General features: G+C 29.8%; 2 protein-coding genes across 2 annotated transcripts in view; one reads left to right on the top strand and one right to left on the bottom strand.

Annotated features, from left to right (window-relative positions):
- Window positions 1-13010, bottom strand: part of LOC119608910 (NPC intracellular cholesterol transporter 2) — a 15701-nt gene extending 2691 nt beyond the window's left edge. The window contains exon 1 of the mRNA XM_037963502.1: window positions 12699-13010. Within this exon, the coding sequence (XP_037819430.1) occupies window positions 12699-12732 (34 nt within the window). The 5' untranslated portion in view covers window positions 12733-13010. The remainder of the gene's footprint in view (window positions 1-12698) is intronic.
- A 500-nt stretch (window positions 13011-13510) lies between these two features.
- On the top strand, window positions 13511-14262 carry LOC119608922. Its single transcript, XM_037963514.1, has 2 exons — window positions 13511-13658; window positions 13727-14262. The coding sequence occupies exons 1-2, from the start codon at window positions 13571-13573 to the stop codon at window positions 14134-14136; spliced, it is 498 nt and encodes a 165-aa protein (XP_037819442.1). The 5' UTR covers window positions 13511-13570; the 3' UTR covers window positions 14137-14262.
- Window positions 14263-20369: the final 6107 nt, after the last annotated feature.

The following is a 20369-nucleotide window of genomic DNA, read 5'->3' as shown; positions in this document are numbered from 1 at the left end:
CTCGCTCGCTCGCTCGCTCGCTCGCTCACCGCAAAATACTAGCACAAAACACCACTCAAGAGAAGAGCAATTTAGTGATAATGCGCAGCCTTCAGAGTCATTCTGCCTTTAGGGAACTTAATTGTTGATTTGATGGACTTTGTAAAACCCAAAAACAATGTACACAATGCCATTAAAGATCAATTGACCGCAATCCGAGCTATGTATAATAAAACAAGAGAAGAACTACGTAATGGTATAAATATGACATACCGACAAGAAGTAGAACAGTCCACGCAGACATCACCACGACAAGAAGTGGAACAGTCCATGCAGACATCACCAATAGCATGGCCGTCCAAAAGGGAATCGAAAAGAAATTTAGAAGACAAAACAGCTCCAAAAATGCCGACGCCGAAAAGACTGAAGCAAAGCCTTCCACAAAATAGGACAACACTAACTCCACTAGAAGAACTCCCTAGTAGAAAGCCAGAGTCGGATAACCTAGAAGCCGGATGGGCTATAGTTAAGAAGAAAAACAATACGAGATCCCGCAAGCCTCGGCCAGATACTATGATAATATCTGCCAAAAACGATATCTCTTACGCTGATATTTTAAAGAAAATTAGGGCAGACCTTGAACTAAAAGAACTAGGTGATGAGGTAAACAAAATTCGAAGAACCCAGAAAGGCGACCTTCTTTTAGAACTTAAGTCTGGAAGCGAAAACCTAGCAGAAAGATTTAATGAAAAAATTAAAACATCTTTGGATGGATCAGTGGATGTAAAAACACGAATAGATGAGATTGTTATTGAATGTAAAGATATGGATGATATCACTACAAAGTTAGAAATATGTCAATCCTTTTCCAAAGCGCTAGGTATACCAGATCTAAGAGAAAATATTGTTAAGTCCCTCCGAAAGACCTATGGAGGAACTCAATCAGCTAAAATTAGCCTCCCAACAGAAGCTGCAATGAAAGCACTCAAGCTAAAAAAGATCAAAATTGGTTGGTCTATGTGTCGCATAAGAGAAACCATTACACTCACTAAGTGTTTTAGGTGTCTAGAATTTGGCCATATTTCAAGATTCTGTAAATCTGACGTAGATAGATCGAATCGGTGTCTAAGGTGTGGACTTGATGGGCATTTAGTGAGGGATTGTCAGGCCGAGCCAAACTGCATGCTGTGTAAAGCTGGAGGGAATACGGATCTAAAGCACAATGCTGGTAGCTATAGATGTCCTATATTTAGAAAGGCGTTAAGTTCCAGACACAAATGAAGTTTATTCAGCAAACATCGGTGGCCCACGACAGAGTAGAAGAATTTTAATTTCAAGGGTAACGAACTCAGTTATTCTTTATGGAGCACCAATTTGGGAATGCGCAATATCTGAAGCATCTAGAAAAAACATTTCTGCAATACATAGAAGAAGCTGCCTAAGAGTATGTAGTGGTTACAGGACAATTTCTGCAGAAGCAGCAAATGTAGTAGCGGGCATAATACCTGTGGACTTAGCAGCCAAAGAACTATCGGCTGTCTACGAAGAGAAATCTAGAAACCCACATATCCCAAAGGTGGAAATAAGCCGGATAGAAAGGGAGAAAACTATGAGGGAATGGCAGAGGAGATGGGAAAGTACAAGTAAGGGCCGATGGACCTTCCAGCTAATCCCAGACATCAATATATGGATAAATAGACGCCATGGTGAGCTGAACTACCATTTGACGCAATTCCTTACAGGACATGGTATCTATAGGAGCTATTTATACCGGTTTGGCCATGACAACTCACCAAGATGCCCGAAATGCCCAGATCTAGATGAAACAGTAGAACATGTCGTTTTTAATTGCCCACAATTCTCTGGACTACGAAGCAGGTTGGAATCGTGCATTGGCGAACAAATAAGGACAGACAATATAATAGAAGCAATTCTAAAATCAGAACATAACTGGTCATTTGTGAACATGTACATAACTTCAATAAATATAGCTCTGCGAGATGCAGAGATTATTCGCAAGGCCCAGAACGTGGCCTAGGAGACGAACTCTGAGAGTTAAGGAAGTTCAGCGTCAAAGCTGACCACCCCGCGAAGTAGTACCTGGTGGCAGTTCCGCGGAGTGTGGTGTTGACGATGGAGGTGGTTTTAGTCGGTAGGAATCCGACATACCCTTTATGGGACCTATGTAAGGTTTCCTCCTCCACTATACAAAAAAAAAAAAAAAAAAAAAAAAAAGATAGATAGATAGATAGATAGATAGATAGATAGATAGATAGGTAGATAGATAGATAGATAGATAGATAGATAGATGGATAGATAGATAGATAGATAGATAGATAATAGATAGATAGATAGATAGATAGATAGATAGATAGATAGATAGATAGATAGATAGATAGATAGATAGATAGATAGATAGATAGATAGATAGATAGATAATAGATAGATAGATAGATAGATAGATAGATAGATAGATAGATAGATAGATAGATAGATAGATAGTAGATAGCTAGATAGATAGCTAGATAGATAGATAGATAGATAGATAGATAGATAGATAGATAGATAGATAGATAGATAGATAGATAGATAGATAGATAGATAGATAGATAGATAGATAGATAGATAGATAGATAGATAGATAGATAGATAGATAGATAGATAGATAGATAGATAGATAGATAGATAGATAGATAGATAGATAGATAGATAGATAGATAGATAGATAGATAGATAGATAGATAGATAGATAGATAGATAGATAGATAGATAGATAGATAGATAGATAGATAGATAGATAGATAGATAGATAGATAGATAGATAGATAGATAGATAGATAGATAGATAGATAGATAGATAGATAGATAGATAGATAGATAGATAGATAGATAGATAGATAGATAGATAGATAGATAGATAGATAGATAGATAGATAGATAGATAGATAGATAGATAGATAGATAGATAGATAGATAGATAGATAGATAGGATAGGCTCGCTCGCTCGCTCGCTCGCTCGCTCGCTCGCTCGCTCGCTCGCTCGCTCGCGCTCGCTCGCTCGCTCGCTCGCTCGCTCGCTCGCTCGCTCGCTCGCTCGCTCGCTCGCTCGCTCGCTCGCTCCTCGCTGTGCCTCCCCCCCCGCCCTCCGTCTGCCCCTGCCTCTTTCCTTCCTCTCGCGTCTCCCCCCTTTCGTCTCCTCTCTCCCGTTCTCCCGGTCTGTTTCCCCCTCCCTGTCTCCTCTCTGCCGTTGGGTCGTCCTTTGTCCCCTTTTTTGCCCCCCCTCCCTGCCCCCCTCCCTCCCTCTCCCTCCTGTCTTGCCCCTCCCCCTCTGTCTGTTCCGCTTCCTTTGTGCCGTCTCCTTGTCTTGTTCCCCCACGGATCGGATTTATATGGAATTTAATGTGTGATTGTAGCTAAGTACATATTATGTACTACGTCTGTACGTACATATATGCTACCGTTTTTGCTATTGTTAGGTGTCAATATTATTAAAACCAAAAACCAAAAGGAAGCAACATAATAAAAGAAATTGAAAGAAAAAAAGAAAAATTACTTTGTTACCGGATTAGTTAAAATAGCATTGAAAGCAAAATAAAGTAAAAATGAAAAATCTGATATAATTTAATAATACAACATTTTTTGCAATAATATAAGGTTTCCCTTTAATAACAGAGAACAGAAAAAAATAGAGATACGAAAAAAAAATTAAAAATCAATCAATGATTTTCTTTTTACCTTATAAAGATATTTGATAATAATTTAAATATAATCATATAAAAATGTTGTAATACAAAGGTTAAATATTTATATATGGAGTATTTATTGATATATCATCCTAAGTGTGTGTGTGCATAAAGTATATGTCACTTTTGTTAAATATTGAGTATGTAATTTCCTTTTTGCCTGTTTGTTGTTGTTGATAATATCCTTCCGCTATGTTTAGATTTTGTTACATATTATGTATTCATACATTATAGGAAATACACCCCTTTTTGTTTTGCCAGCTTGTTTTTTTTTTTGCAGTTATTCCCATGTGTATTTTGTTATTGAATATGTTGATTTAATATTGTAGATTTTTGTATTGACTGTTAAAGGATTTAAGGTGATGTTCATTTATGATATGTTATCTGTCATAATATTATAAAAATCTAAATGTTTTCGAAATTTTTTTCATGTCTTAAAATTTAAGATTTAGATTTGTGATAACAAATTTCAGTATATCAAACTATTAACCGGCTTAAAGTATTTTAAGAGTTATTAAATAATTGAAGTAAAACACTATTAATATTAAATAACTAAATTAAATGTCAATTAGTGACACGAACAGTAAATACATCAAAATTAATTTATCAAATAAAAAAATATAATTTTCATTTGTTAAGGTCTAAAACGAATACATAAATGTCAAACTATGCGTAAATACAGAGAACGTAGCTCCTCACTCCTTACTCAACCTAACGGTAATTTAATATGATGTCTCTATGCTTGGCAGAGTGTATAAGAATCAGATATGGATAAGTATGATTTCTTATATGTAGTACTGAGTCCTTATTTGAAATGAATCAAAATATTTCTTTAAAAAGAAAAGTTATCGAAAAGTTTCTACAAATGACAGAATTTATTAAAAAATACATCAAATCAGTATTTAATGAAAATTTTCTATAAAAAAGTTTACAAAAAGTTACAAATTTCTATAAAAACAATTTTTTTCATAAAATAGATCGAAAAATTTTTTATAAAAAATAAAATTTATTAAAAATTTTCTATAAAAAATAACATTTATTAAAAATTTTCTATAAAAAATAAAATTTATTAAAAATTTTCTATAAAAAATAAAATTGAATGAAAATTTTCTATAAAAAAGAAAATTTAATGAACATTTCTTATTAAAAAAGAAAATTTATCGAAAATTTTAATTTAACGAAAATTTTCTTTAAAAAAAAGAAAATTTTCTTTAAAAAAAGAAAATTTAACGAAAATTTTCTTTAAAAAAAAGAAAATTTAACGAAAATTTTCTTTAAAAAAAAGAAAATTTAACGAAAATTTTCTTTAAAAAAGAAAATTTGTCGAAAAATTTCTAAAATAAAAAATAAAATTTGTCGAAAATTTTCTATAAAAAAAGAATATTCATCGAAAATTTTCTATAAAAAGAGTAAATGTATCGAAAATTTTCTATAAAAAAGAAAATGTATCAAAAATTTTCATTAAAAAAGAAAATGTATCAAAAATTTTTATTAAAAAAGAAAATTATCTATCAAATGAAAAATTTATCGAAAACTTTTTATAAAAAATTTATGAAAAAAATTTTATAAAAAGAAAATTTATCAAAAAATTTCTATAAAAAGGAAAATTTATCGAAAGAGATCTTAGTAAATATGTCTACTTATAAAAACTACAACTTCACCATTTATATAAAATTAAGTGAATTTCCCATCCCCGCAATAAATACCAACTAATTGAGTTTGTTTATAAATGGTTGGGGTTAAATGGTTGTGTGTCAACAATTAAATTTTACAATTTAATAATGTTTGAATTCTATCATGTTTGCTGTTAAATCACAGACAATATGAATGTTAATTACTACTATGAAAGGAAAAGTATTCAAATAAATCGGTATGAAAGAAAAGGACAAAGAATGAGAAAATTATTAAAGGTATTTATGGAGTAATGAGTAAAAGGCGTGTTTATATCAAATATAGATATTGATGTGGTTCTTTGTTTGTATTTATTAGCTCTTTTAGTAAATGTCAACAGGTGTAGACTTAAAGGACATTCCAAAGGCATAAATACACACACAAACAATAACAAACAGATAATGTTGTCCTTTTATGCTCTTCATAAGTAGAAAACAATGACAATTTAATTACATGACACCAAACAACAACAATAATAAACAATTAATAATAAAAAATACAACACACTTCTATTTATCTTTATGCAAGTAAACTGTTGTTGTTGATATGTATGTTTGTATATTCTGGTACCAACGGTTTTATTTATAGCTCCAGGGAGTGTTATTTTCTTTTGACAAGGTGTGAGTTTTTTGTGTAGAGCACCCCATACCTTTAATTATTTAGGAAGGCTACTCCAATTATATAGTAAACGCATGTTTGTCAAAGTGTCATGCAATATTTGTAACCCGTTAGTTGTTTGTTTTTTTTTTTTTTTCTTGGTTTTGTTTTCTAGTAATGGTCAGTTGACAATTCTTTGTGTGTATGAAGGCGAGTAATTCTGAGAACCAAAGGTTTGGTAAGATATGAAATTTTATATAAAAATGTTTAGCCACGTGTGAAACTACATATTGTCCCTTTTTATGGACATTAGTTTCATTATAATTCATCTTTTTTACCTTTATGTTGAAAATAAACAATTAAATGTAATATTTATTTAACCCATTACTTTCCTAATTGGTATGAGATTTTACATCTACTCAGCGGATGAAAACAACTCAGAAATGGATACCTAACTCATTAAATAATAAGACTTTAAATAGCCTTTAGTCTATCTTTTAGTCTTTTATCAAAGGTTTATAAATCAAATACATAATTTGTTTTATAAACCTTTGATAATTTTTTATGAATAAGGCAGCTAGTATAGAACCCTGAGTATAGTTTGGTCATCAGTCTAGTCAATAATCAAGTCTACAGTCTAGTCTACAGCTTAGTCTACAGTCTATTCTACAGTCTAGTCTACAGTCTAGTCTATAGTCTAGTCTGTAGTCTAGTCTATAGTCTAGTCTATAGTCTAGCCTATAGTATAGTCTATAGTCTAGTCTATAGTCTAGTCTAGAGTCTAGTCTATAGTCTAGTCTATAGTCTAGCCTAGAGTCTAGTCTAGAGTCTAGTCTAGAGTCTAGTCTAGAGTCTAGTCTATAGTCTAGTCTAGAGTCTAGTCTAGAGTCTAGTCTATAGTCTAGTCTATAGTCTAGTCTATAGTCTAGTCTATAGTCTAGTCTATAGTCTAGTCTATAGTCTAGTCTATAGTCTAGTCTAGTCTAGTCTATAGTCCAGTCTATAGTCTAGTCTATAGTCTAGTCTATAGTCTAGTCTATAGTCTAGTCTATAGTCTAGTCTATAGTCTAGTCTATAGTCTAGTCTATAGTCTAGTCTATAGTCTAGTCTATAGTCTAGTCTATAGTCTAGTCTATAGTCTAGTCTATAGTCTAGTCTATAGTCTAGTCTATAGTCTATAGTCTATAGTCTAGTCTATAGTCTAGTCTATAGTCTAGTCTATAGTCTAGTCTATAGTCTAGTCTATAGTCTAGTCTATAGTCTAGTCTATAGTCTAGTCCTATAGTCTAGTCTATAGTCTAGTCTATAGTCTAGTCTATAGTCTAGTCTATAGTCTAGTCTATAGTCTAGTCTATAGTCTAGTCTATAGTCTAGTCTATAGTCTAGTCTAGTCATATAGTCTAGTCTATAGTCTAGTCTATAGTCTAGTCTATAGTCTAGTCTATAGTCTAGTCTATAGTCTAGTCTATAGTCTAGTCTATAGTCTAGTCTATAGTCTAGTCTATAGTCTAGTCTATAGTCTAGTCTATAGTCTAGTCTATAGTCTAGTCTATAGTCTAGTCTATAGTCTAGTCTATAGTCTAGTCTATAGTCTAGTCTATAGTCTAGTCTATAGTCTAGTCTATAGTCTAGTCTATAGTCTAGTCTATAGTCTAGTCTATAGTCTAGTCTATAGTCTAGTCTATAGTCTAGTCTATAGTCTAGTCTATAGTCTAGTCTATAGTCTAGTCTATAGTCTAGTCTATAGTCTAGTCTATAGTCTAGTCTATAGTCTAGTCTATAGTCTAGTCTATAGTCTATCTAGTCTATCTAGTCTAGTCTATAGTCTAGTCTATAGTCTAGTCTATAGTCTAGTCTATAGTCTAGTCTATAGTCTAGTCTATAGTCTAGTCTATAGTCTAGTCTATAGTCTAGTCTATAGTCTAGTCTATAGTCTAGTCTATAGTCTAGTCTATAGTCTAGTCTATAGTCTAGTCTATAGTCTAGTCTATAGTCTAGTCTATAGTCTAGTCTATAGTCTAGTCTATAGTCTAGTCTATAGTCTAGTCTCTAGTCTAGTCTATAGTCTAGTCTATAGTCTAGTCTATAGTCTAGTCTATAGTCTAGTCTATAGTCTAGTCTATAGTCTAGCCTAAATCTACTACTTAATTATTTTAAATTTTTGTTCTTTTATATTTCGATAAACATTAGTGTTTGGTTACACGAGGGTTAATATTTCAGATAATACAGAAATAGCAACATTTTGATTTACTCAAGCATAGTTATTTTAATAATATCTTTTTGTTGCTACTAACATGTATGCAAAAAAGGTTTGTTAAAAAAATGTAAACTAGGTGAAAAATAAATATATTATAACCTTGAGGTTATAAAAACTAAAACTTCAAAATAGAGTAAAAACAAATAAAATATCAACTTGGTCAGTTGATGAATATTCCTTTGATTGTGCTCATAATTTGCATAACATGTCATGCGAAAATTCTATTCTGTTGAAAATTTTTTTTGTGGCAAAAATTGTGTATACTTTTTTGTTTATGAACAACACACGACTGCTACCTACAACATTTTTGTGTAGAAAAATTTAAGAAATAATTTTGTAACTATTATTAATTAATATTCTACTACATGTTAGACTTTGTACACACAATTAAGTGAATGCAAAATTCATGTTTTTCTTATGTAGTTTTTTTATTATAATAATGTAAATGTTATGTTTGGTTATGTAAAGAGATTTTAAAAACATTTTAAGTTTTCAATAAATTTGAGTAAATATAGCCAATTTTCTTTGTATAACATATGTATGTGTGTGTGAGTATGTATATGTATGTATATATTTTTTAAATTTTAATTATTTATCTCATCATGCTTAGTGTAGCAATTTTAATTAAGTTTGAAATACTCTTACTATATTATTTAGATTAATTAATTTATTTACGACCTCTTAAGTATTCAAGTGCTTTGAGCTAAAATTATTATACATTAATTATTCATATTTAATATTTATGTATGTAGTGTAGTGTTCTAACTTGATATCAACTTGCAATAAAATCTCAAGTTTGTGGAGATATTTACTTCAATGACTAAATAGCATAAAATATAAAATCGAACTCTTCTACACCCAAAACAAAAACTGCAGAAAAATTTATAATTAAAATATGTAAATTAGCTTTTAAAAATTCACTTCAATAAAACAGGGAGTTTACGAAAAAAGTAAAATAAGCCAAAATAAAAATAATTTTGTCATTATTGAATAACTACGAAAGTACAGGCGGGCATGTATGAATGTATGGTACTCTATATTATACTTGTTTGTAGGGTTGTGACGTTTTCCCATCTAATGAAACGTACGAATTTTACGAACGAGATATCGTGTCCTAAAGTTTGAAAAACGTAATTTTTTTCCGTGTTTGCTTTTAGGTAAAGGTTGAACATCTGATATGCATATGTATCTTCATTGAGATATCTTCATCTAAAACTCTCCTTAATTTTTTTCCTTTTAAAATACCTTTTGAATTGTTTAAGGATCTGGAGCAATTGCTGAAATATCATCAATTGAATTTGACATTGTTAAATCGAATCAAAAAATGATTTTGTATCCAATATTTTTGACTGTTATAAACAATATTTATCCGCCCAATAGTAGTGGAGGTTAGATTCCACTTAGAAGTAATTTTTTTCTTAGAGGTTTTTATAATTAATTATTGCACCCGATCGGTATCGCCATAGCGATCGGTAGGTTAGGTTATTGAGGCAGTAGGCCATTTGACCGACTCACTTGGGTCCTAGTGGTCCCGTTGTGATAACCTGTAACGGATCCTGCGAAAAAGAAAACCAAAACCTATGTGACATTACATGTCCATGATTGATACGGTATTAAACCAGCCAGAGGCACGAATGAACAATTCCATCTTATAAATGTCTATATTAGATAGAGCCGCAAGTTCATGCAAAGTTGGACTCCCTAGAACTCTGTCCTGATATTTGCCAGGGCAGGACAGACAACTCCTGCAATAGTCATTGTATGGAAGATTTAGCCTTCTTGCATGCACACCTATAGTACAGTGCCCTGTTACGATTGCTACCAGTATAAGGCGGTCATTCTTGATGTTGAGCAGTGGGTCAGTGATGACCATCTGGTCTGAGCAGACCCATAAAGTTCATGCTGAATAAAGGCTTTACAGAATGAAAGCGGGACACCAACTAAAGTGTCAGTATCACTTATGTGAAGAAGAGAATCAGTTTTCGCTATTTCCGGGAATATTAGAGTGACCCGGTACCCAGAGTAGTGTTCCAGACACGAATGGTTCGCCATCTCGTCAAGAGACACCCGAGATTCGCGAACCAGTCTGGATGTCGTGTAGACACCAGATAAAGATTTTATAGCAGGTTTACTATCAGTACAAATTCGAATATTTCCATTGCATATACTATAGTACCTCATCCAGTTAACTGCTCTTTTTATAGCTGAGATTTTAGCTTGTAAGACGCTACAGTAGTTGTCTAGCCTAAAACACACCGCCTTATTAAAGCGGGGGATAAAGAAACCACCACCCACGCCTGTTGAGGACTTAGATCCGTCAGTATAGATGTCAAATGTTGCACCCTCTAAGACATCATAACATCATAACTGTGAATCTTTTGTCTGGAAGGAGCGTGGTAGAGCAGTAATCGATATTCTCGGGGATGCAAGTCGTATTCCCCAGGATAGAAGCATGACCATGGCGGTTTTGCTGAGTTTAAGGCCAGTTGTCTGGCCATCAGATAGCGATCGGTATCTTATATTAGTGTTTATTTGTGTGTGGATTCGTTTAAAGTACATATATAGACGGATCGATTTTCCTTAACATTTCGCACTGTCTTACAGTATGTCTAATAAAAACTATAGGTGACTTTTTCTTTAGCATTTAGATGTTGACGAGATGCCTAGCACCAAAAAAAACTACAGCTAAAATCTTCCAATTTTTAGCATGTACAAGTTTGAAATATGAGCGATCTATAAATAGCGGGCGTGACACCTCTCATATGAATTAAGTACTAAAATTCATATCTTTGGAAAACTTTAACTAGTAACTTAAGTGCCAATATAAATATTAAGGATAAAACTGTTCGAAAATAATAGAAATAGTGGGTGTGGCAGCTTATATATGAATAAAATACAAAAATTTTTATGTTGCGGAACTATGACAGATAAAGTCTGGAAATTATACACAGATAAATTTTGCGCAACAATAGTGAACATGTCCGTTAGAAACTACAGGCGACATATTCAGCATTTTGAAGTTGGCGAGCTGCCATTAATTACCAGAATTTGCATATTTTAATACAATACCCAGCAAAAAATAATTGATGTCATACTTTACAAACTACATCTTAATCACATCTTAAAATGCGATTACATATTTTTCACTTTTATAAACCAAATATTTCCTTACAAATGAAACCCCAGTTAAAAGTGAGGAAAGAGATGTGGAAAAGTCATTACAAATAACATATTTGAAGTACATCAAGATTTGGTGAAAGAGTAGTGAAATTTACATAAGCGTGTCATTAAGAGAATGTGTTTTATTTTTGACATCCAAATATCGGATTTTTACTGCTTCTAAAAATAAGATTAGATGTAGTTCAAAGTTGCCAAAAATGAGCAACATCCCTCCAATGACACGCAAATGTAAAATTCATAGGTTTTACACCCGACATACATATGAACATTTCGGAAAACATTTTGCCCAACAACAGTCGGCGTCGCACCTCTCAAGCAAAGAAAATAATCTATGTATCCGTCAAACTAAAATAGAGAATAGAGGCGCACCAACTAAGTATATTAAAAATTTTGGGAATTTTAGGTGTAGGGTAAAAATAATCTAAAAATTCTTACACGACAAAATCAATTTTCTGTAAAAGATTTTATTTTTTTGGTAACAAAATTATTAAATAATAATTTAGGCTAATTTGCATATAAAACAGTTGAATTATGTGCCACAAGTTGTGTAATGTTTATTTAGATTCTTAAAATATGGTAAAATATAAAAATAATATTGATGAAATATTAACAATCTTAAACTCAAGTGGCAGGATTTCGTGTTCTTTTTTATAAAATGCATAAATATTGACAAAATATTGAGGGTTTAAGGGAAAACGTTTTTAAACCCTTGCAAACATAATGGTGGTTGGTAGTTAAGTCAAGTATTTGTTGTTGTTGGAAGTTTTGAAAATGTGTATTTTCGTTATTATTATTATTTTCGCATATAAATTGATGTTAATGTTTCTTTAAATAAAAATCAAATCTTGTTTACATAAATTATTGTTGTTAGTGTCAAGTAAAGTGTTTTGAATTTTATTTAAGTTAAAGTGGGTTGTTTTGTATACTTTTGTTTGTATTTTATTGTTTAATACTATTCAGCCTAATTATATACTTTTTAAAATTGTAAATTTAATGTATTTTTTATATTGAATAGAGTTTAAAAAATGATGGACTACCTGTTTGCCGAAGTGTTATTTTTATTGATAAGAAATCTTCTAAGTTTACCAAAACAAGAAACTCTAAATGTCGTTTAAATTCGTAAACATTTCTAAACTAATCTAAAGTACCTAGCAAAAACTTATATTGAAAAGTAATGGGTTAAAATGCTAACATTTTAAGTCATTATTTTAACACGGTGATGACATTGGAGACAAGCTCTCTTACAAATAGGAAGTTAGGTAAGTACTTACTACGATAGTAGTTTTGATATTTAGAAGAAACCATAGACTACAATAATATGTCCAAATTCCAAACCAATATACATATATAGGCTAAAAAGTAAGTACTTATAATTATATTATTTTTAAGTCATTACTAGACTCCTTCTGAATAATGAGGACTGCATGTATTAGTCATTGAAAGGTTGTTGTTGTTGAGTAAGTACAAGTCATTACCCTGATTTTGTTGGGTATTTAAGGAAACCACTCACTGCTTGCCCAGTTCTTTATATAGGAAAAATGGTCGTAAAATGATTTCAAATAGTTGTTAAGTAAGTACTTATCTCGTCACTGCATCGATCTGAAATATAAAAAAAAAACTTTCTAAATTTATTGGATCAAAGACTTTTATTTATAATTTACTATTAAAAAATTAACAAATAATTTTCAATAGCACGTTTAAGAAAATATGTCTAAGTTTAGATAACAAACTGCAATCCTACGAGTAACAAACATTGCGAGTGCTCAAGAACCTACTATTAACAGTGCTTAAGAACTGGTAACTCTTTTTAAAATAATCACACTAATTATCTACTACCCACCTACATTCTTAAAGACTTAGACAATTTAATCGAAATTATAATGAGAATACAACAGAAACACTTATAATAAAAAATTGCCAAAACTTCAAAGATTACCGCAATAAAACGATAAGATTAGTAACAAGAAAACATATTAAGTACACAAGAACTAAATAGGTGAATAGTATCAAAATAAAAACAAACAATTAAATTATTTGGTATAAATAGCGTAGATTTAAAATTAAACTAAACAATTTAGAATCACACGGCAATTGAGAAACTTATTAAATCCCACAAATCCAAAAAAAATTTAAATATTAGAAAATGACTAAAATCATTAAAGTGTTCATGGTGATAATTTATGCCGTAAATTTGATACAAAACTCTATGGGTCAAACACCCGTGAGAAAATGTAAGTAGCTTAATTTTAAATATTCTATAATAACTGTTAAATTTTACATTTAATACTTAAACGCTTAGGTGCCAATGGTCTACCAGAACCCTTATCGGTACAAGTAAACTCGTGTAGCGAAATGCCCTGCAGTTTATGGCGAGGTTTCTCCACAAACATGGAAATACAATTCGTGTCCACTAAAGATTCGGTTCGAGATATTAAAGCCGATATTCAGATGACTACTGCGGGTATAGGCATGTCTTTGGGATTATCTTCTGAACGCAAAAATGTTTGTAATAATTTAATGTTTGATGCCTATTGTCCCATGGATGCAGAGGAGGATGCCACTTATCATTTAGTATTGGATATAGCAGATCACCAGCCTGAAGTGCCGGTTAAAATAGAGGTATCCATTAAAGATGCCAGTGATGATACAGTGTTTGCCTGTTTTGTATTGGATGGAAAAATTACAAGGCGCAATGCAGCCTTAATGTAAATATCTGAGACTCTTTTATATTTTCTTTTGTTAGATTAGTTAGAAATTTAGATTTAAGAGAAAACATTGTATCAATGTTTTATTATATAGGAGACATATATATCATGTATAAAATGTAAGTTGTAATAAAGAAGTAAAATTCCTAAAACATTATAATAAAATTTTTTCCAAAAATTTGTTTCATCGAACAATATAAAAATAATTAATAATAATTATGATTAATTTCTATAAATAGAGAATTTATGGACATTTTTCAATAAAAAGAAAAATTACAATAAAGTTTCTATAAAATTAAAATGTATAATACATTTCCTATCAAATATTTTTTTTTTTATAAAATTCATCGAGATTGTTGAAAAAAAGGAAGATTGATCAAAATTGCTCTATAAAAATGAAGATTGATCAAATTTGTTCTATAAAAAGAAAATTCATCGAAATTATTCTATAAAAAGACAATTTGTCGAAATTATTCTATAAAAAGAAAATTCATTGAAATTATTCTATAGGAAAAAAATTCATCAAAATTATTCTATAAAATGAAAATCCATCGAAATTATTCTATTAAAAGAAAATTCATCGTGATTGTTTTATAGAAATAAAATTTATCGAAATTGTTCTATAAAAAAGAAAATTTATCGAAATTGTTCTATAAAAAGGAAAATCATCAAAATTTTATAAATTGTTTTTTTTTTAATTTTATAAATTTTATAAAAAGAAAATTTATTGAAAATATTCTATAAAAAAGAAATTCATCGAAATTTTATATAAAAAGAAAATTCATCGAAATTATTTTATAAAAAGAAAATTTATCAAACTTATTCTATAAAAAAGAAAATCTATCAAAAATTTTTTATAAAAAAGAAAATCTATCGAAAATTTTCTAAAAAAAAGAAAATCTATCGAAAATTTTCTAAAAAAAAGAAAATCTATCGAAAATTTTCTAAAATAAAGAAAATTTATCGAAAATTTTCTATAAAAAAGGAAAATTTATCGAAAATTGTCTATAAAAAAGAAAATTTATCGAAAATTGTCTATAAAAAAGAAAATTTATCGAAAATTGTCTATAAAAAATAAAATTTATCGAAAATTTTCTATAAAAAAGAAAATTTATCGAAAAGTTTCTATAAAAAAGAAAATTTATCAAAAAGTTTCTATTAAAAGAAAATTTATCAAAAATTTTCTATTAAAAGGAAATTTATGGAAAACATTCTATTAAAAGAAACTGAAATTTTATCGAAAATTTTCTATTAAAAGAAAATTTATCCCACATTTTCTATTAAATTTGTGGAAATATTTTTATAAAAAGAAAAATTTTCGACAATTTTTCTTTAAAAAAAAATATTATATAACAAAAACAAATTTATCATAAATTTTCTACAAAATTAAAATTTATCATAGATTTTCTATAAAAAGATATTTTTTGTAACAAAAAAATTTTCTTTAAAAAAATAATACTAGAAGAAAATTATGTTTAACCCAGCAAAAAAAAAAGATGTACCTACAAAAGAATTACATTTATCATCACTTCAAAATTAGCACTAAGTGAATTTTTTTAGAATCTGTAGAAGTGTTGTTTATTGATTTCTAAAGTCTAAACTGAAGATATATTTATTACTGACATTTTTTTGAGTTAAAAAATGTTATTTTGCGGTTTTATATTAAATGTGTGTAATTCCTTTATATCACTTCCAAATAACTTCCAAAAAAGAACATAAAAATTACTTCTTGAGAATGACTTCAGATGTAGTCAATTTGGAATCAAATAAAAAAAAACATTCCTCTTATGACAAGCCTGGGTTAAAATCATCACTTCTTCAGGTCTTTTTCAGTACTTCTATAGAGTAAATTCTATACTTTTTTCGCTTCTTTGGAAATTGTTTTTTTATTGGGAAATAGAAGATGTATGTATGTGTTGTAAAAATTGTCAATGGAAATGGAACAATATTATTTTCTTAAAAATTTAAATTCATGGAATCTTCTGGTGAAAATTCATATAAAACCCTAATTTAACTAATTAATTCCCGACATAAAAATTTTCTTTGAAAAAAGTTCAAAAACATAATTTTGTTTATATGTATATTACTGGTAATAGTTATAAGAATTCACAAACAATTTTGTTAATCTAACATAATATTAATTAATTCCTATTTGGTAAACTAAACCTAAAACTTCTAAACGCCTACAATATCTTACCCACACACGCACACACAGACACAATAATAATATAAATCCTGTTAAACACCAGTTACAATGAAATTTTTCTTAATATTATTGCCTTCTATCTCTATTTATTTGACAGCTATCTGTCATTAGAGACATATTTTGACAGACAAGCTGAGCACATGTTTATAATAAGTTAAATACTGCTTCCACATACCCTCTAACCAACACATACATACTAACTTAAACATTATACATAAATCACCCTACAATTTGAAACATTAATACGATTTTATATCCCTCTTAACAAGGCGTTGAAACAGCTTAATTAAATGACGCAGAAAATTACTCAAACCTAAATTGGTTCCAAATAAAATGTATAAAATACAAGAGGTTACATAACATGGTTATTACATATAGATACACGAGAGTGAATGATTTTTTTTATAATAAAGTGTTACACAACATTTTTACCTTGTGGTTTTTAAACTTGTGAAAAGTGCGTAGAATTTTACTGCGTGCATTTTGCAATATATCCCCCTTTTTACTACATAGTATTTTATAAAATAGTTTTTGTATGTAAATTTTTATTATTTTATGGAGTAAGTAGCTGGTTGTTGTAAAAAGCATTTAAGTCTAATCATTATTAATTTTATGTGCCTTAATTAAAAGGATTTAGTAGTATTTTAACAAGGTTGTAATGTCGTTGATAATTATTGCAAAAAAAGTTAATTATTAATACAAATGACGCCAAACTTAATTGGTAGCTAAAATGTAGAGCAACAAAAACTGTTCTTTGCGACTAAAGTATGATGTAGTTCAGGATGTTAATAATCATTAATTAGAAATGAACAAAAATTTGAGAAGTGTCAAATAGGTATTGCAGGTATACCTAAATATTTTTAAAGAAATCATTTAATAATTTTTATCTACAACAGAAATAAGAAATTTTTCATTTTCATAATATAGTTGCGACAACTAAATATATGTTTCAAGTGACCATAATATAGTTGAATTTCTTGTAATAATGTTAGAACAACTGATTCAACTATGACTAACATGTTTTTCTCTTCTGACTAACTTGTTTTTCTCTTCCTTTCATAACTTCAAAAGCTTCGAAAAATTTGTCATTTGAACGACATAATTTATATAATCCAATATAAAATCAACATTTTTAAATATATCAAAGTAATTGGAAATTCAACTTCCTCTTTTCCAAAATAATCTGAAAAAAAGTAACAAGCAACAAAAATATTCGGAAATATAAATTTCTTTTTAAAAGAATAAATCACAGTTTTTTTCTAATACAAACTATTTTAAAATAAATATATATTTTTTTCAATCACATTTATGAAATCAAAATTATTATCTACTTAGACTATTATTTGTTTAGAAAAGTTTTATGTGCTTCTATTTTGCTTTAGAAATCTTTCAAAATGTCATTACATAACTATAGTATTTAAAAGGACTTTGTATATGAATGCGTGCGAACGTTTGTATATGTGAGTCTGTGTTTACAACTTCAACAACAATAGTGTAATTACTGAACACAATAGTAGTTGTACCAAAAAAAAATATATACCCTCCTGTGGCCAGGACTTAAAGACTTATAGAAAAGAGAACAAAAACTACAGAAAAAAACATATGGTAGTAAACACACAGAATACGAATGTATGTACATATATTATATATTTTGACTCTATATCCCCTGCCAGCAATTTTGTAGTCGACTACGAGAAAAATTCACTTCTAGTTTACTTTTACAGACTGACTATAAGCTAACTACAATGTAATGCAGAGCTGTCCCTAAATTTTGTATTTGGCAACGTAAAGAACCGACTTTTAAATACTAACTACAAGCTAACTATAATGTAATGCAGAAGTGCCTCAAAATTATCTGGAGAGAATTAATTGTATTTCAACATGTTTTCTCTTGTTTCTCTATTATTATGATTTTATTTGTTAACTATAGTAGACTGACTATAAACGAACAACAATGTAATGCAGAAATGTTCCAAAATTTGGTATTTATTAACGTAAACAACCGACTTTTAAAGACTAGCTACAAGCTAACTATCATATAATGCGGGAGTACCCCAAAATTATCTGGAGAGCATTTTGTTTCGACATGTTTTCTCATGTTTCTTTATTATTTGGAATTTTGTTTTACATTTTTTCATTTTCTTGTATACGTTGTGAAATTAGAGTCAGTAAATTGGAAAAATTAATTATAAAAGGTTAAATATTTCAAAACTCGGTCCCTAAATTATAAATTCTGCCGATCACTACTGTAAATATAATACATTAACAGTTAACATTACACATAACATTTTAAAATTTATTTTAGATTTTGATCAATGGGAAACATGGAAATAATGAACAAATCATTCATAATTGTATGGATACCGGTGTTATTATTAGTTCCCCTGCAGAAAACTGATGTCTATTAATTTTAACGAACTAATATCATAACTTGTATTAAAGCGAAATGTAATTTAGATAACTAGTAGTTAATTTTTAAATATATTTAATTAAAATTTAATTAATTAATACAGTAGGGAATACAAAAGAAAACTATTACTTGACTTTTCTGCAACTAACTTTAAGTTAGTTAATAAAGAGTTACCTTTAAGCTAATTTTTTAGTAACTAACTTTAAGCTAGTTGAAAAGTCATGCAGAGTCGGACAATTGACTACTGCGTAGGACATCGCCATGTTAAAATAGTCAGTTGGCTCCATTAAAAATAATCCAAGAATCAACCATAACTAGTTGATGAAAAAGTCAGCTTTTAATGCATTTAAAGTTAGTTGAGTTGCTGGCAGGGTCCTGATGCCACCTAGTTATATGTATTTCAAGGTGGTAGCAGCAATTTGCCACCCAAATGCTTTAAGCGGATTGTTGTCTTTCAACCGCAAGTTTTTTTGTCCACAGGCAAACATACACACAATATACAATATTTTCAAATATCCTTGGCTGTTTTCCTATTGTGTTGCATGTTTCTTGACGAATGTGAGTGTCTAGTTTGATTTTTCCTTTTTTTCGTTATCGTTGTTGTTTAGTTTTCGATTTGCTTTTATCTTGCATTAATATTTTTCAATAAGTATTGAATTTTTCATTGTTGCCCTCACATATGACATATTATCTTTTTCTACCTGTAAGAGTACTCACTCATACATGTTGTAATGTAAGGTACAGTGGGTTGGAGGACTTCTGCAGGAAGTTTAGTGTTAGTCGATTTATTGGTCAACCGACACAAAAACTATAACAAAATTTGATCCCGAATAGATCCATTTTTGATAAGAGATAAAAAATAGAACTGAAATAGAACTGAACTAGAACTTAACTAGAACTGAACTAGAACTGAAGTAGAACTGAAGTAGAACTGAACTAGATCTGAACTAGAACTGAACTAGAACTGAACTAGAACTGAACTAAAACTGAACTAGAACTGAACTAGAACTGAACTAGAACTGAACTAGAACTGAACTAGAACTGAATTAGAACTGAACTAGAACTGAACTAGAACTGAACTAGAACTGAACTAGAACTGAACTAGAACTGAACTAGAACTGAACTAGAACTGAACTAGAACTGATCTAGAACTGAACTAGAACTGAACTAGAACTGAACTAGAACTGAACTAGAACTGAACTAGAACTGAACTAGAACTGAACTAGAACTGAACTAGAACTAAACTAGAATTGAATACCTGAATATTCCCGAATTTCAAGGGATTTCGTTCAGTTGAAGTTGAGACCATATTTTTTATTTCATCCCACTGTGCCTGCAAATTATCTTAAGTTCATTTCTTTTACTTTACCTAAAATCTCCCTTGATGTCGAAAATTACATATGTATACAAGAAGAAAAGATAGATTCGATATTTTGTATGGGTTTTGTTGTCCAATATACGAATTTGTTTTACCGATTATCTTTCGGTGATTATCATATGAGTTTTCCGCTTAAATTGTTCTTAATGTTTTACGTATCAATACTTTGTAGCGTTTCAGTTAAAATCTCGCGGGATTTCATTATAAAAACTTTGAGGTTTCCCTCTTAATGTTCATGTTTCG

Source organism: Lucilia sericata, unplaced genomic scaffold (assembly GCF_015586225.1).
Source record: "Lucilia sericata isolate MDLA Ls3-8-SP2 unplaced genomic scaffold, ASM1558622v1 Contig000022F_arrow, whole genome shotgun sequence".
NCBI lineage: Eukaryota > Metazoa > Arthropoda > Insecta > Diptera > Calliphoridae > Lucilia > Lucilia sericata.
This window is presented reverse-complemented; position numbering and strand designations above follow the sequence as displayed.

Excerpts from the sequence above, each read along its gene's own strand:
- LOC119608922 (XM_037963514.1), top strand. The coding sequence starts at position 13,571 with ATGACTAAAATCATTAAAGTGTTCATGGTGATAATTTATGCCGTAAAT. Across the intron at positions 13,659-13,726 it reads TCAAACACCCGTGAGAAAAT|GTGCCAATGGTCTACCAGAA; the intron begins GTAAGTAGCTTA and ends TTAAACGCTTAG.